Source organism: Parus major, chromosome 13 (assembly GCF_001522545.3).
Source record: "Parus major isolate Abel chromosome 13, Parus_major1.1, whole genome shotgun sequence".
NCBI classification, from domain to species: Eukaryota; Metazoa; Chordata; class Aves; order Passeriformes; family Paridae; genus Parus; species Parus major.
In genome coordinates this window covers 8,161,786-8,178,321 of record NC_031782.1, presented here as the reverse complement: position 1 = coordinate 8,178,321, position 16,536 = coordinate 8,161,786, and the positions used below count along the sequence as shown (strand labels likewise).

The 16,536-nt window shown below is 39.1% G+C and overlaps 1 protein-coding gene across 2 annotated transcripts in view; it reads left to right on the top strand.

Moving 5' to 3' along the window:
* Nucleotides 1-16,536, top strand: part of SPOCK1 (SPARC (osteonectin), cwcv and kazal like domains proteoglycan 1) — a 268,583-nt gene that overhangs the window by 169,999 nt on the left and 82,048 nt on the right. For both annotated transcript variants that reach the window (XM_015641869.3, XM_015641870.1), the window contains one exon: nt 10,657-10,789. In XM_015641869.3, the coding sequence (XP_015497355.1) occupies nt 10,657-10,789 (133 nt within the window). The remainder of the gene's footprint in view (nt 1-10,656; nt 10,790-16,536) is intronic.

Sequence of the window (16,536 nt, the reverse complement as noted above, 5' to 3'; positions counted from 1 at the left end):
ACCATTTAGAGAGAATATAGTATTTAATATGATACATCCTAGCAGAGAGGAAAATAACAGGCAGCAGTAGATGAAGAAATAACTGCTTCTCCAAGGGGGGTAATTTTTGAGGTTGAATGAAGCAGAAGAAAGTTTCAGAAGTAGGAAGGAAAAAGTATGAGGAAAAGGAGATTGAGGGGGAAGAGGTCAGGGCAAAACAGGCTAAAAGATTGGAATCAAAGTGGTTAAATACAACAGTGAGCAAGAAAGGACACTGTAATTTTTTTCAAAATCTTATAAATTTTTTCCATAAAATAGCTGCCCAGATCCTGGGAAAACAGGGTTAGAGGAGAAAGTCAGCTAAGCCTGTCAGGCAGACCACAGTTTGTAGGATTTGAGAAATGAAAATTGTTTTTTGAAGAAATGCAACAACATTTGGAGAAAAAGAATAGCATTAATTTACAGTGATAAAGAATAATGTAGTCCCTAGATTTCTACCACAGCAGCAGAGAAATGATGGAAAGAATAAGAATGGAGTCCAAGGATAGTGAGTAGCTAAAGTGAAATTTGGGTGGCAAGAAGTGATGCAAAGTAAGGTGGCACATCTCAAGCCAACACCCAAAACTGATTCCTGTGTAATAATGCAACAGCAAAGTATTTCATTTTTTGTATTTATTTATTTTCACTAAACCTGTCAAAGTCCCAGGTAATGTTATGCTTTCTATCTAAATATGCCACTGATCAAGTCTTACTTTTGCACACAATAAAATCAACTTCTGAGAAAGCAGCTATAAAATGCTGAAACTATCAGAAGTATAAATGAGTAGCTAAATTGACTTTTAACACCACTTTAGCCTCCATAGTAGAAGGGCCTATGGAGCTACATGGTCAAAGAATATGGGAAGAAGGGATGGTTTGTAATGCACGGGTGCTGGGCTGCATGGTTCAAGGTCACAGCAAAGTGAGACCTTAAACACTCAGTGGAAGTACCTCATGAAATTTATATCTTGCAGTTTTTGCAAGTATGTCAGTTGAATTCATCTTCAAATTTTACCCAAAGGTGTGTTTCACCGTGTGCTGTCCCCACACTGGATCATGTGTATTCAGTTTGTATCATAAATTAATGTGATTATGTAAATCCTGTCCATCAGCTGGGACCTTCCTGAAGCTGTAGTCACCTTTCATTAAGACACAGCCTGATAGAAGATGGGTTAACACTTCTGATGGCCTCATTTGAGAAGCTGGGAATGGTGTTGATATGATGAGCTCCATCTCCAGCATCCAATAACCAGACAGACAGAACTGAATACGGTGAGAAATTCAGCAGAATGTTTAGACATTTATAGCACTGAGCTCTATAAATCAGCAGTGCTGAATAAGCAGCAGGGGCATTAGCCTATTTAGATGCTAAAAAGGATGGGATTTTAAAATTACTCAGCTGCTTATAGTATTTATAACTGGTTTAGTTTGCATGCACTTCACTAACATTCATTTTATTCCAACATAGGAAACTGCATTCTGATGATTTCCCCGAACCTATCTTGAATAGTGGATTTTGACTACACTCTGGAGGTGGCTTTGGGATTGATTATTTTTTTTAATTGTCTGTTGTTTGACAAGCCAATTCTATTCAGAAATCACACATGAATTCTTAGGTAATCGATGCTAATTGTAAAAATCCTCAGCAGCTTAATTTGCTGTAGCTTTCTTGAGAATTTAATAAGCCTATCACATAATAAAATGTGTCAGAAGGGGCAAATATTTTGCTAGCACAGCTTGTAACTGATTGTTTGAACCATGGCGCCAAGTATTCACAGAATGGGAGTACTGTGCAGTCATTTTTAAACAGAAACATTTGATGTAGTGCCTTAAGGGCAAGAATTTTCACTATATTTTTAAAATTCATTTACTTTCTCATCCCTACCAGCAAAATATCATATTTTTTTTTCTGAGGATTGCATGCTATCTGCCTTAGGATAAGCAAGAGCAACATAATGAAGCAGAACACAGCTGAGCTTCCTGAGGATGCTTTGGGGGGGCAGCGTTGGTTTTTCTCCCTTGCAGTTGCAAAGTGACAATAAGATTGCTGAACTTTTTTGCTTCAGAAAAAAAAGCAAACAAACAACCAATCTGTCACGTTTTGAGCAGTAGGGCTTTCTGGAATGTAGAATTAAGGGTTGTGTTGTACATGATGGATAAGGCTGGGTTATAAACTGAACCAAAGGACATGGAGGTGAACAAGAGCCCAGGGTGGCTCTGTCACCTCTTTCAGCCCTTTTGTTTGTTCCATCAGTTCCATTCTGCCAAACTGCTGAATGTCTGGGGAGACATGAGACATCAGAGCTTTGATGGTGCTAAACTTCACAGACCTCTGCATTTGGCCAGGACTGAGGATGCTTTGAAAGCTATTCTGTCCTCAGTTTCTGGGAGATTCATTGGTCATGTTGGAGCTTTAAAGTGTTATTAAATGCTGCCAAGAAATCTGCCTTGAATTTTAGCCTTACTAAGTAACCTGCACCTGTGTTTGCACAGCTATGGTTATGCAGGGTGCAACACTGGAACTAGAAATGTGAGCTGGAGCAGGGAAATGGTGGGAAATAACTGCTCTGCCAGGTTTGGTGGAAACAATTTTGAACCTGTCTAATTGCATAAAACAGGACATAGTGATGGAGGATCAGCTTTCCTCCCCAAACAACTTGACAGCTCAGATTAATCTCACACATCATCAGCAATTCTGCTTCCTTGGAGATCTTGGCAAGTTCTACCAGCAGGAGGAGGCAGACCTGATCAAGGCATTATTTTAATATCAAGGTAATCAGATCCTGGGAAAATAAAAGCTTCCTTTCTCCTTTTAAAATGTATTCTTCTTTGGTAATGGGGGAAAAAAACAATAAGCTGTCCTAGAAGGAAAGAGCGCCGGTGCCAAAAAAAACGTAGAATATTTGCTGCACACTTCACCTTGAAGTGCTTGGTGCCAAGTTCTTGAATCTCATCCAGCATGTGAAATCCAGGACTGGAGATTCCTGCAAACTGAGGACTGGTGAATAAGATTTCAGGTTTAATTACAAACTTTGTGCTATGTCCCCTCCTCCTTTGAAATTCAAGGCACTTGATTTTATTTTTACATAATTTGATGTCTGAGAATCCTTTTTATGTTAGTGGGAAAGTAACAGTGAAAAGGAAAATAATTCTCTTATGAAAATTCATGAGAATAGGCAGAGTTTAGAAGCTGTGTTATTTATTCAGGAGAGAACAATGACTTTTAAGAACACTGGGATTTTATGTTTGTGTGGATTTTTTGGTTTGGTTCTTTTCCTTTCTGTACTTTGCCTGTTTTCATACCTGTGCAGCTGTTGAGCATATGTATTTGATCTAAAAGCTGAAAATCATTTAGAATTTAGATTAAAAAATTAATTGCCTGTAAGTGCAATAATCTGTTAGCTAAGACTGTAAGTGGAACTTTCAAACACCATTTTTATGTATTGAAGTGCTCAAAGGCAGAAATCCCTGTGTTTCTCTAATGGCCTTAATAAACAATCTTACCATTTTTAGTCCAGGAATAAGTAAAGCCAGAACATCTCAGAAATGTAATGAGACCCTGATACTGTGCAGAGTGAGTTGTCCTGGCAGTTTAAGAGTATTCCTATTTAAATGACATGTTATATCTGTTTAGAAACAGACCTTGCTGCTCTCTGAGTAGCCTTGCTCAAGCAGTTGCATTTGGGGTTCTCTGACTGGTGTTGCTGGATCTCAGAAGTCACCTGCAGCAGCTGCATCACCTCAGTCAAACTCACTAGAGCTTTTCTGGTCTTCTAGGCCCTTGGAATCTGTGTCAGCTTTTCCAAGTCATTTCTTCCTTTTAAACACAGAGGAAGTTAAAAAGATTTCTTCATCTTGCAGAACCGATAACCCTGAGGGCCCTGGGCCTCCTCTTCTCTTTCCAGAGTTGCCTGACAGCTGGACCTAGAGGGATCCATGCAAGAATCTTCATGGCATTTTCCCTGCAAGATGTGTCAGGGGGCGTTCTTGCAAAACCTACACTATACAACATCTTTCAACCTTCCCTACATCCAGCTGACAGGTTCCTTCCGGAATGTTGTTTCCCCCATGCTTATTTTATAACATCTTCTTACTGTTGGTAAGAAATAGAGGCTCGATTCTTCCCTTGGAAATACATCTTTCTCATTCACTGGAATGACACCTGGTACACTTTCACTTCAGCACTTGAGATTTTAGCTTTAACTCTTCCCTAAATTTGTCATCTCTAACTCTGTCTTCTGAGTACCAACTGCTTTGTGGGAACACTCCAGTGGCTACTGGTTCTCTCTGGGCAGACGTAATTCCCAGTATAATCTCATCAATATCATTGTTTGAAAGACTAGCAAGTAAGCAGAGGATCCATTTACTGTGGGGGCCAGTCCTGATCTGGTTTCATTCTGCCTGAAAGGTCCCCAGCCATCACCAAGCCCCATTAAAACATTTGCACATCTACCAGTGAGCAGTGGCTTTTTCATTTCTTATGGATCTTTTAAGCCAGGTCTGCTGGGAATAAGATATGAAGGCAGCAAGAGAAAGTAAAATCTGTTAGGTGAAAATTTCTTTGAATATTGAAATCAGGGAAAGTGGTACTTAGTACAGTAGGATGATGCTGAAATGCAATGCTGCATGTTATTATTCTTTGTATCTGAAAGTGTAAAGCCCAGGAAGAGAAATTGCCATAATCATATGTCTGTTCTCATTTTACAGTGTTTGTATTAAATAAAGAGTCTGTATCAGATTCAATAGCATAGTACCTTTTTTTTCAAGGTAATACGTGTACACTATTTTTTCACAAATCTGGATGGGTAGTGGCTCAAGGTATACACAGCTCTTGTGAAAAATATGAAAGATTCTAGAAATGAGGCCAAGCTCTTAATTCTAGCAGAATACCAAAATGATACAAAGAGAGAAGAGGACATTGCTATTTATACTGGCAAATTTCAGGTTTGTAATTCTTTTCCTCGAGAACAAGAGAAACAGCTTATGCAAAGGAAAGATAAAAACAGGCAGGCACTGCTGCCTTTATCTTCAGTGTGATAAGCTTCCTTCAGGGGGACACGAACAAACTGTGAATAAGGCATGGAGACGGTACAGACAGCACATTTTAAACTCTTCCCACTGTGAATTGTTCCAGCTTCAGGAAGCCATTCAAGTTTGCTGTCAAAGTTCCTTCCAGCTTCTGGTCCAAGCTCTGGTGCACTGAACTTTCCAGTTTTGTTTTAATAGAGCTTAAAATAGTTTTATGTGACTTAGGAATTTTGGTTTAAGGTCCAGAAAGAAAGAAGGATGGATGAAGTTAATCCTAATCTTGGGGAATGTCTCTGTGAGAGCTATAATTGAAAACTCCAGTACACAACTCACAAACCCACAAAGACAGGTTTACCTGGAGAATCCTTGCAGTGGGTGGGCTAACTCAAACCTCCTTCCAGGGAACCAGCAAACCCCAGGGATGGTGACATGGCTGCTGCTTCATGGAAGTCTCTGGAAGAGACTGTTGGGAAGAGATGGACGCTGCTGCCATCAGCCCAGCTAGGAGTGGCAATGTCAATGAAAGCTCAGCAACACCAGTTTATCTCCATGAAATAATTTGGTTTTGTCAAGTCAGTACTTTGTACATAAGAGCTGTTCTATAAAAAAATATAATTATTCCAACCAGCTCAAAGCTGTTCAGATAGGACCTGAAATAAGTAGTTGTATGATTTTAAGCCCAGAAAACACAATAGGCGTAAGTAATTTACAATGTTAATTGAACCAAATTCTATGATTGTGTGACATCACTGAAACAGCAAGTTAAAGAACAAGAAAAGACAGTACCAATCTCACTAATTGTTTACCTGATACTTTCTAGCAGAAGATGTTGTGTAACTTATTTGTTGGGGTTCTTGAGAAATTTTCTGCTGTTATTTGCAGCAGACCTTTAAAAACTCCTGCAACAAAAACTCCTTTGGGTGAATGTCTCTGTCTTATCCAATAAAATTACCAAATAAGTTCTGAAGTCCTAAGGAGAAACTTCTATTTACTGTCTGCTTCATCCTAAAAGTTTTTCATTACTTTCAGAACAACAGCCTGCCAAAGGAACCTGATTTGTGATTGCATTAAACCCATCAGTGCTTAATCTGCTAATTTACTTTATGTGCATTTGAGAATTACTGGTCTTGAAGCAGAGTAACATACTCTTGGTATTGTACATTTTTTCCATAATGAAAAGTCTGAACATGTGTCAAATATAAAATTAAATGTAAATAAATCAAACTATAAGATTTGTTAAGAATCACATCATCAATTTTTTTGTGCAGGTACCTTTATTTTGACCCCTGGCTTTGCCAGAGGTTATTCCCATATATGCTCTCCTGTACTGTTCCTGAGAAAATTGTTATTAGAAAGATAAAAAGATTCACTAAATATCTCAGCCTATGTAATCCAGTCAAGGGTTGGTCAGGAATTAAGGCTTTGAATTTTTGGCTTTGGTTGCTGGTCGTTTTGGTTTTTTTTCTGAGTCAGTTTAAGATTTTTGTTTGACAAACTTTTGCTGAATCTAAGGCACAGTTCAAACTCCCCAGCAGGCTCTCCGTGCCCAGAACTGATGCTCCCAGCCAGGCTGGGACAGGGCTGGGTGATTCCCATCCTTGGGGCTGCAAGCTGCACCCAGCTGGGGCTGAGCTGGCTCCCCAGGGCACACCTGGAAGCCACAAAACCTTGAGTGGAGTCACTTTTCCTCGGGGTTCCGAGGTACTTTTTGCACAGCTAAGGCTTTGTGCTTGGAAGGCGAGTGCTGGCGTGCAGGTGTCTGTGGCTTTGGGGCTCTGGCTGCCCTGAGCTGTCGTGTACCATCCTGCCATCTGGCTGGTGGCATCTGCAGAGCCTCAGGCCCTGTCCCTGCTCCTGGGCAAGCCAAGCAGATGTCATCTCCCTGGATTGTCACAGCGTGTGCTGGGCAGAGTGTCTGTGTAACGAGTAATGAACTTCAGTCACTGTGCTTTCTCCCTGTGTGAACTGTGAATGCTTTCTGCTGCTGAAATTTCTTTATGCATCAAAATACCAAGAGGCTGAATTCTCTAAAACTGACCAACTCCATTATTCTTTTGCCTTTTGGTGCATTGGTTCACCAATCTGCAAAGCAAAACCAGGCAGGGTTTGCCTCTAAGTCTTAATACTTGACCGAAACATTCATGTGTTCCAGCTTCTGAAAAACAGTGGTAGATCCTTTCAGCTCCTGTGTCTTAAAGCAGGATTAAAGTTGGTTGTGAGAAAAGAAAAAAAATAAAACAAAAAGGCCTAATTTGCTCTGGCCTGGATTGCTCCTGCCACATTCATTCTAAACCAAGATGATTAGCATAGCAGAGCATTCCCAGAGTATGTGAATGTGCACTTCCATTGAGAGGGGATTTGCTGGCTGGCTGCTTATGGCAGCCAATGTTCTTGTCTAGGTTTTAATTTGTTTGTTTGTGTGTTTGATGTGTTGTTAGGAGTTATAGGATTGAAAGGCTTCCAAAAGTCCTACCCAGCCTCTCAAAATATGCAGAAAAATACATGTTTGTTTTTGGAAAATAGATTCCTTTTACAGACAGGTGCTCAGCTGTGGTTTTGGTGGGGGTGTGGAATCTGGGTATCCAGTTAAAAATTTCAGCTGTTGCTCACTTGGCCAAGCTGACAAAAATTACTTTTGACTTGTTTCAGACACACTGGCACTTTGCACTATCGTTTTGAAAAAACATGCAGCTTGAAAAGAATATATTAATTTTTGCAAGCCAGACTGTTTCTTGCAACAAAAATGGCTGTTGTGCTACCAGTTCCATGCACCTGCAGGAATGAGGGAGCTGCAGAATTCTTGCACCATTCCCTGCCTCATTACACACATTATGTAAAATGATACTAAAATTGTTTCATTGTTTTTCAAATTAATGAAATGCTTTGAGGTCTACTCCACCGTAAATTCTTGTTATTAAACATCACTCTTTCAGAGAATAAACTTCCTTTTATTATCAAAAGAAGATCCTGAAGATGAATATGGGGGTTAGGAAGAAGAAATGTTTCCTTCATTGTCTGTAGGCGAAACACAGCAAATTTAGCTTAAGTGACACCATTCTGGTCCCCAGCTGAGGAGACACACCAGGTTTGATGTTGTCTTCCAGGCAGCTGCTCTGAGAACAGAGCTCAGGCCTAAGGCTGGGCATGTTCTTTACACTCTCACTAAACTGATGGAAACGGCCACCAGGCTTGAGGAGCTGCTTGAATGGCTTAAAACAATCAAATTTAATTACTTTTTTTTTTTTTTTAAGTGATGATGGGAGAGTGAAAAACATCATCAGCTCCAGAAGAATTTTCCAATAGGAACTAGTTTTGCAGTATGAATCTTGAAGGAATCAAAGGAGGATTAAATAAATTAAGAGCAAAGGGGTGTGAGGCTGTGCAGAGACAGACAAGCAGCCCTGTCCTGAGTGGACTTTTTATGTTACAGTGTAGAATACCTGATGTAGTGTGGTCCACAAAAGCTGTACAATGTGTTTTATACTTGCCATTCAGATCCTGTGATATTTTAGGCATCAGTCTTGCTAAGAACTGCAATATATTTAATTTTGATGAGGAGCTCGTTAGTTCACTCACTCCTCTCCATCCTCCACGCTTCATGGCTGATGGCTTTGATGATGATGGCACTAAATCACACACTTCAAGTTTAGCATTTCTTGGCTGTTTTTCTATAACTCATCCTAAAATATTCTTCTTAACAATTTTCTGTACAGAAAAGGATCTATTTTTTTAAGATCGTGGAAATTAAAGTCAGTGAAAAATCTGCTTTATGCTATGACCTTCTGCAGTCTCCAGAGAAAAGCACAGCCCCTTTCATATTTGTCTCCAGACTCTATAGTATCTCATCAGTATCTACAGTACGACATTCAAATGTATTTTTGACTCTGAGTTTGTGCATTTCCAGAAGTCTCGGGCTGCAAATAAAGTAAATGGGGAAATTTTCCTGTCAAGCTAAAATAAACTAGTCATGCCTGTAATGCAGAGAGCTCAAGAAAATAAGATAATCATTACATTTTGATAATGTATCCAAAGCATGGTTAGGGAATGCAGAGAAATCAATTACTGTGGAAAACTTAAATAAACAGTTTGTACAGCCTCAGCATAAGACATCAGATCCACAGAGCTGCTTTAGGGGGTTCAGAGCTGAGTAACCAGCTGTCCACAGCATTTAGCACCTGGTGTAATGGTACCTCTGTGAGGCAGAATGCATCTGAAACTGGGAGTGCTGCTCTCTGCATTAAGACTTCTTCAAAATAACAAGGGAATTTAGTCTTAAATTCTTGGCTTCTATTTTCATAGTTTATTATATCATGATTGGATTCCTTCTGTGGACCCAATCTTCTTAATAGTACTATTCATCTCTGGCAAAGGTTAGACTTGAGGAAAACTAGGACCGAGATGGAAGAGTGGAATTTATGTTATTTAGCAGCTGAATGTGTCATTACATCAGAGTTGGTATTGTGTAGCAAATTGCAAGCTGCAGTGAAATTGCTTTAAAAAATATCTGTATATATTTTTCTAAAACTGTGATAAAGTCATTCAGCAGCACATTGAAATGCATTTCTAGCTGAACTGTTATATAATTTTTTTTTCCTGTGGTACAAGAACAGATGGCAGTTATTTTTCTTACCAGTCTCTGCTGCGATGCTTTGCCTTCCCTTGTAAATGTTTTCAAGTGAAAGACAAGTACACAGGACCAAAATGAATCTGCATTGTAACACTGGACTGGGGTTTCTAAAGCAAACTTTTAATCAGCTTACAGCATTAGGCTGGAGATAATTACTTAATGTCCTATCAGTCAAGTAGTTCATTATGACAGGAAAATGAGCCGTTAGTCAGAATCAATGGCACGTTTTGCAATAAGTTTTTGGAGCAGATGTCTTTCTTCATAGACATTTTTAATGCAATAATTGAGTATTCTATGACTTGAACACAACTGTAGTCACTCCCCAGGGACACACACTGCTGGATTTGGAGATGCTTTCTGTGACTTTATGGCATTCCTGAGGTGACTGTGATTAATCTGAGAACCTCAGCTGATCATTCAGTAGCTGGAGAGTCAAAAGGGCTCCTGCCCCCACAGTGACAAAAGTGTTTAATGATTCTATACATTGTTACAAGCACAGTATAAATTGCAATGTTTTTAGAAGGATTTCCTTTTAGAATCATTGCTACCTTAGCACTAGTTTGGCAGCTCTGAGAAGGCCTGGTGAAAATGTCTCTAAATACCACCTGGTGTACTGTTGCCTGCATCACCAAAAATGCTGTCTAGCTCTAGAAATGCTGTATTCTGAAGTGAAATCATTTGTAGTTATAAATCTAAATGAAACCACCAAGTGTTGTAAGTCTAGGGCTGCCTACCAATTTACAACTTTTATATTGCCTGCTGTAATGTGCCATATTATAAAAGCATTGTTAGGAGCTTTAAATTATGATTTAGTAGACTTGGCAGTGCTGGGTTAATGATAGGATTCAATGATCTTAAAGGTCTTTTCCAACTGAAATTATTCTAAAATTAACGCTGTACTGAAAATCCAGCTTTATTCAGAGAAGCTCCAAATCTTGTTTTATACAAACTTTTCAAAAAGCTTGGTGTGTCTTATTTTACAGCCTTCGACAAAAGAAAGGCAGCTTGGCGCAGAAGCACTGGGCTGGGGCAGCCAGCGTGGCCAGGTGCAAGCCCTGCCCCGCGGCACACTCCAGCGCAGTCTGCGGCTCCGATGGACACAGCTACAGCAGCAAGGTGAGCTCTGCCTGGGGCCCCAGCTCCCCTCAGTCACCACCTGGGTGAAGATCAAACACCTCCTGTTGTTAGGCAGTATTCATTTACACTCTTTGTTAATCCAGGAATGTTTTTTTGTGTAAGAAGTGCTGATAAATGTAGGCTTTTCCATCTTTGACAAATGGCAAATCAAGATGCCAAATCACAATCTTGTGGCTTTCCTGATTCATGTTTCTCTAAATAACCTGTTCTCTTAATGAAGTAGAACACTTTTAATGTTGATGATGCAACTGGAAAAAAAAAATCATTTGGTGAGATTGGCTTGATTAGACGAGAGGATCGTCCATTTTTTTTTAAGAAATGGTCTCCAAATCATAAAATAACTATGCAGAATCATTCTTCAGTGATAGATTTATTTTTAATTGTGTCTTTTTTCCTAGACTGCATGGGTAACATATTACAATTCATTTAGCCTGTGGTTTTAATAGCCTTGCGTGCCAGATGCAGCATATATGGTACCATAAAAAAATTCCCATAACCCAGTGGGGATAAATTGACTCACTGTTATACTGAAAATACGATCACCTTAGGGCTTGACTCAATAAAAGAAAATGTCTTCACAACCATTCAGTGTTCCAGATCTCCCATTAGCAGATAAAGCCTTCCATGCCTTGGATACAGGTCCCAAAAACAGCACTTCAGGCACTGGAAAGCATGTTTTGGGGAATACCCTTAAGGTTCTCTTATCTTGATGCATGCAAAGTAATGTTTGACAGCCAGTAAAACTACCATTTAAAATCCAAAAATAGCCTTCAAAAAAAAAACAAAACAAAACCAACAAACAGGAAAATAAAGCTATTGGGCAGAAATTCTCTGCTGTGTTGTAACAACTACATTATTTTCTCAGCTGGGCATCTTGAGTTCTCCACTTAATAATGGACACAAATATTAAAATGCCATGCCTTGGTAATTTCAGCTTCTCTCTTGTTCTGGATGAAGGATTTGCATGGCCAGAAGGAACAAATCGGAGCAGAAACTCTCATCTGTGCACACAGACTGCAGGAAAAATGGCCACATGTTGCCTGTTAAACAAGTGACTCTTTAATACTCCCTAGGAGTGTGTATTGCAGTAATTTAGCTTTGGTTTTTATGGTTAAGATGAGCTCATTTTAAAAACAACTTTTTCTGTCTGAACTCTTGAGTCTGTAAGATGTTCTGCAGTAAATAGATTTCATTTCACGTTCTGTCATGCTATTAACTCATTTCTGTGCATCTTACCTGCATCTCTATTAGTTCCAAATGGGTTTTTGGCCTTTGCTATTTCTCACCATAAGATCTAACTGTTTTTCATCTGATGTTATAAATTCACCAAGCTGTTGTGATTATGATATAAACCTGACAGCTACAGTGAAGACATGAAAGATTTCCTGGTGCTGACATGTTTGATTGTCAGAGACACCTCCCAGAAGCTGCCTGTTTGAGTTTTGGGGGTTATTTCAGAGGAAATTTGTTAAAGATTTATTCTGAAACAACTTTGTCTCATCTTTATTTATTGTCTGTTTTACTATCAATTGCTCCAGTTCTAGCAAATTTTTTTTTTTTTTTTAAGAAGACAAATTTTGGTAAATGAGCTGAAAATACTTTAGGGGAAGCATCAAAGTAAAATAGTTTATGTTAGTGCCCTAACAAATTACATTTTTATGATCAGGAATGATCATGGCTGTCTGGTATTTTTTACAAGAAAACAGTGCTCCCCTCAAACTCACTGTTAGAATTCACCAGATGATGTGTTCCCTTTTTCTTGCCTTCAAGTCACTAAAATCAAAGTTTTCTCAGTAATTTTCTTTCACATACCAGTGCTGTTGGCAAGTATTATTTCTGGCCCTGCAGTGCTGTCATGTTCTAGTACTGACTGTGAAAATTCAACAAGGTGGACTCGAGTGTGCAGGGATGTGTTTGCTGGTCCCTGCTTCTGCATCTGCTGCCTTGTGAACACGCAGTGACGAGCTGGGCAAACGGGCACATTCCTGCTGAACTTGTAAACAAAAAATGGAGAGAGGACACTAAGTTTCAGGGGGAAGAAAACCTTCTGAAGCTGTACATTGGGCTTCCCTTGTGCTGGCAGCCAGGGGGAAGATGCAGACACAGCAAGAGTTGATCCATCGTGGCTGCAGGTGGGTTTGGCCTCTCCTGCAGGCACAGCAGGGGCTCAGCTGGGAGATGGGTTTTGGGCTCCCTGGCCTGGCAGAGCAGCATCAAAGTGTTCAGTGATGACCTGGGGCTGCCATCCTGCAGCAGTAATGTTTGTACCAGGGCTGGCCCTTTCCATACTTTGAATGGTTATCTGAGGAAAAAGAGGAATGAAAAGGAAAAGGCACAACAGAAGTGTGGCTGACTGATCAAATGCAGATGAAACCTGGGTGTCAATAAATGCCCAGTAATTCACATTAAGAAAATACACACATATTTAATATACATCAGCCATTTGATCCTGGAATAATTCCAGCTGTTTCCCAGGAAACATTGTAGACCTTGAGGCATGAATTTCATGACAAAATTGGGGAAAGTCAACCAAATCAATAATGCAAGGGTTATAGGGGGAAAAGAATAACAAAAGGTAAGCTAAAGCACTGTTTTTGAGCTTACTGGTTGATGTAGATAGAGGTTCAGGATGTTTAACAGCCTTGCTGTTCCACCAAAGACATGGAACCCTTCAGCCCCACAACTAATTTATGAAGGGCTAGTCAAAGGACTCTTTCATCTTTTTAAGCTTCCATTGAAAAATATTCAAAATAATCAAAAATATTTGATTTCCAACACAAATGGTAAAATGTTAAAAACTATAAAAATTCCATGCCCACATCTTGTGCTCCAATGATTTAAGTATCACCTAAACCATAGGAGACACAAGGTAATAAGAACTTTGATGGCTCTAAAGTTGATTTAGCTTCATGTGTGGGAGTTGTACTGCTTAAAAAATCTCACCACTCTTTAGACATTAAACCTTTCTGGTTCTTTTTCTGAAATCTCTAAAACTTGATCTGGATTGTTTCATCTGCTATGCACAAGTGCTAAAGTGGAAATTGATAAGCCTGTTGGGCCATAGTGTGTGGTGGGGTTTTTAATGTTCGAGTTTTGATTTTCAGATGACAAACTAATTCTTCAGAGAAATGGGATTCTTCAGTAGCACCAATAATTCAGCACTTCTGCATGACAAAATTTGAACACAGATGTGGCCTGTATGTACTCAGTCCCTGTACCTTGTTTTCAGCAGCTGAGAAATTAATGGTTTTTGAACCTGCAGAAGCTTTTTGTATTTCTGGAAACTTTATAAACTATCACCCTTTCCTGTGAGGTTTGAACCCTAAGAGGCTTAGGTTTATCAAAGATTTCACTGATTTTTATTTTTTTTTTCTACTTACTGCTTGAAATGCAGATGTTTTAAAATGTGCACTATCTCTCACAGAATAACTTTGTACAAAGAAGTTTCCTGGGTATAACAGTTCTATTTAATATTGTGACAACACAAAGCACTTCCATAGGTTATTACAGGCAGAGTTTTCAAAGCTCTTTAAAGTACTAATGAATTAAGCTTATGAGGTACGTAAGCCCTATAAAGAGCTTGATGTAATTAGTTAATGTTTTTGTGAGCAACACATTAAGAAGAATAACTTTGTAGATGTCAGTTTTACAGGAACTTTAATTAAGCTTGTTAATAAAGCAATTACCTGAACATGACGATGACTGTACTTAACTAGTCAGAAAATGAAAATTAGGATGATCTTAAATTACAAAACATACCACCTCAATGACTAATGGTTCCTTCAAAGATGGAAAGGTACATTGGCATAATTATTATGTTTCTAATTAGGTACATTGTTGTTCTGAAAATTTTAATTAAATCATTGTGAACTAATTAAATTCATGATCATGTCTCTTTCTGTTTGAAAATGTAAAAATCATGTCCTGTTGTCATAACATTAGGTAATTAATTTGATATTAAGGGATGTACAAGAAAAAGAAAAAATTTCTAACAGTCTTGAAACAGAAGAAAAAATAACGACCAAAATAATGAGACACTATTAGTTAAATGTGTGCAGTGTGAAGGCTGCTACATTTAATTAGGAGAGGTCTGTATGCAGAAGCACAATTAACAAATTCTTGTTAAAGTGTCTAACTGTTGAGAATCACAGAATCATGAAATCACTAGGTTAGAAGAGATGTTCAGGATCGAGTCCAACCCAGCCCTAACACCTCAACTAAACCAGGGCACCAGTGCCACATCCAGTCTTTTTTTAAACACATGCAGGGACTCCACCACCTCCCTGGGCAGACCATTCCAGTACTTTCTCATTCTTCCCATAAAAACTTTTTCCAAATATCCAACCTATATTTCCCTTGGCACACCTTTTTGTAGAAATTGATAGATTTTATAGGATGTGACCATTCTGAATGAACTTTCTGCAGGAAAAAGATTTTGCTACTTCCTCATTCTAGTAGCAGTTTTTCAATATTCATCCATATTTTGTTATTTGACTCCATGTGTTGCAGGGGGGTTCCTAACTGCAGAAATACATCTGACACAAAGCTTTTAGCACTACTGACTTTATTCCCCAAATAACCACTGGGAAACTCCAGAGGACTGTGGGAGAACTAGAGTTGGCCTGATGTTGAGTACCTTTGTATATTCCCTTTCTTGACTCTGGCACATCTGGCTCCTGCATTCCCACGAGGTAAATGTTCCCTCAGCCTGTGCTCTGGGCCAGTGAGACTTGAGTTGTGTAATCCAAAAGCTGTGTGAAGCTGTTATTGCATAATCAACTCCTAAATTATAAATTTTGTCTCTCAGAAGGCAAAACAGGCGCAGTTCTATGCTGTGCATCCAGGGCTACACAGTTAATTTGGCTTGAAGCATGAGGTGAGCAATGTTTTTTGATCAAGTGCTGTGTATCCTAAAGACATCCTGTTGTTTGTATGGTATTTTTCTCTGCATGGTCTCTAGGAATGAGCATAAAATTTGGAATAAGGTAGATCTGTATTCTTCTGTACCTTGTAATCCATGTCAGTGTCTTAAGACAGTTAAGTGTAAAGGGCATTTTTGCATATGCTTGAAGAATAGCATTTCTCTTTTGGTCAATTAATATACTTAAAAAATGGTTTTCTGCCTCCTACAGTCTTTCCAGTGATGCCTCTTCAGGGTGTCTTGGCCACAAATTAACAATCCAAGACAAAGTGCTTTCCCCTGATTGGGGTAACCTTTATTAAATTCTCAGGGAGCTGGGATATATCACTTTTGAACTCTGCTCACACAATCATTCAATTCTGCAAATTCCTGAGCTTCCTTTGAAATGCCATTTAGTTCTGTGTAGAAGTGAAGAAGCTTTTGCTTTTCAGTGGTGTCAGGTAGTAAATTCAAAATCCCAAACAATGCTCTACCAATTTTACATCCTAACCTGGAAAAAAATAGCCCTGCATAACCACTCATCTGTGCACTGCAGCTGCTGCTGTGACAGCTCCCCAGCTGAAGCCCATGAATATATACATGTTTGCAAGGATTTTTACCTGACATAATATGAATTGTGAGAAGAGCCAAAATAGAGGCTTCTGCAGTGACTCAACAGATAGAGGGGGGAAAGCTAAGAGCTCTGGGCAATTTTTACAGAGTAAGGGCTGCTCTGTCATATTGCCAGGCTTGAGATTCTGTGAATTAATGGGAAATTGCTGTGACCCAGGACACGATGTTCTTTCAGAGACTGCTTGTTGCTATC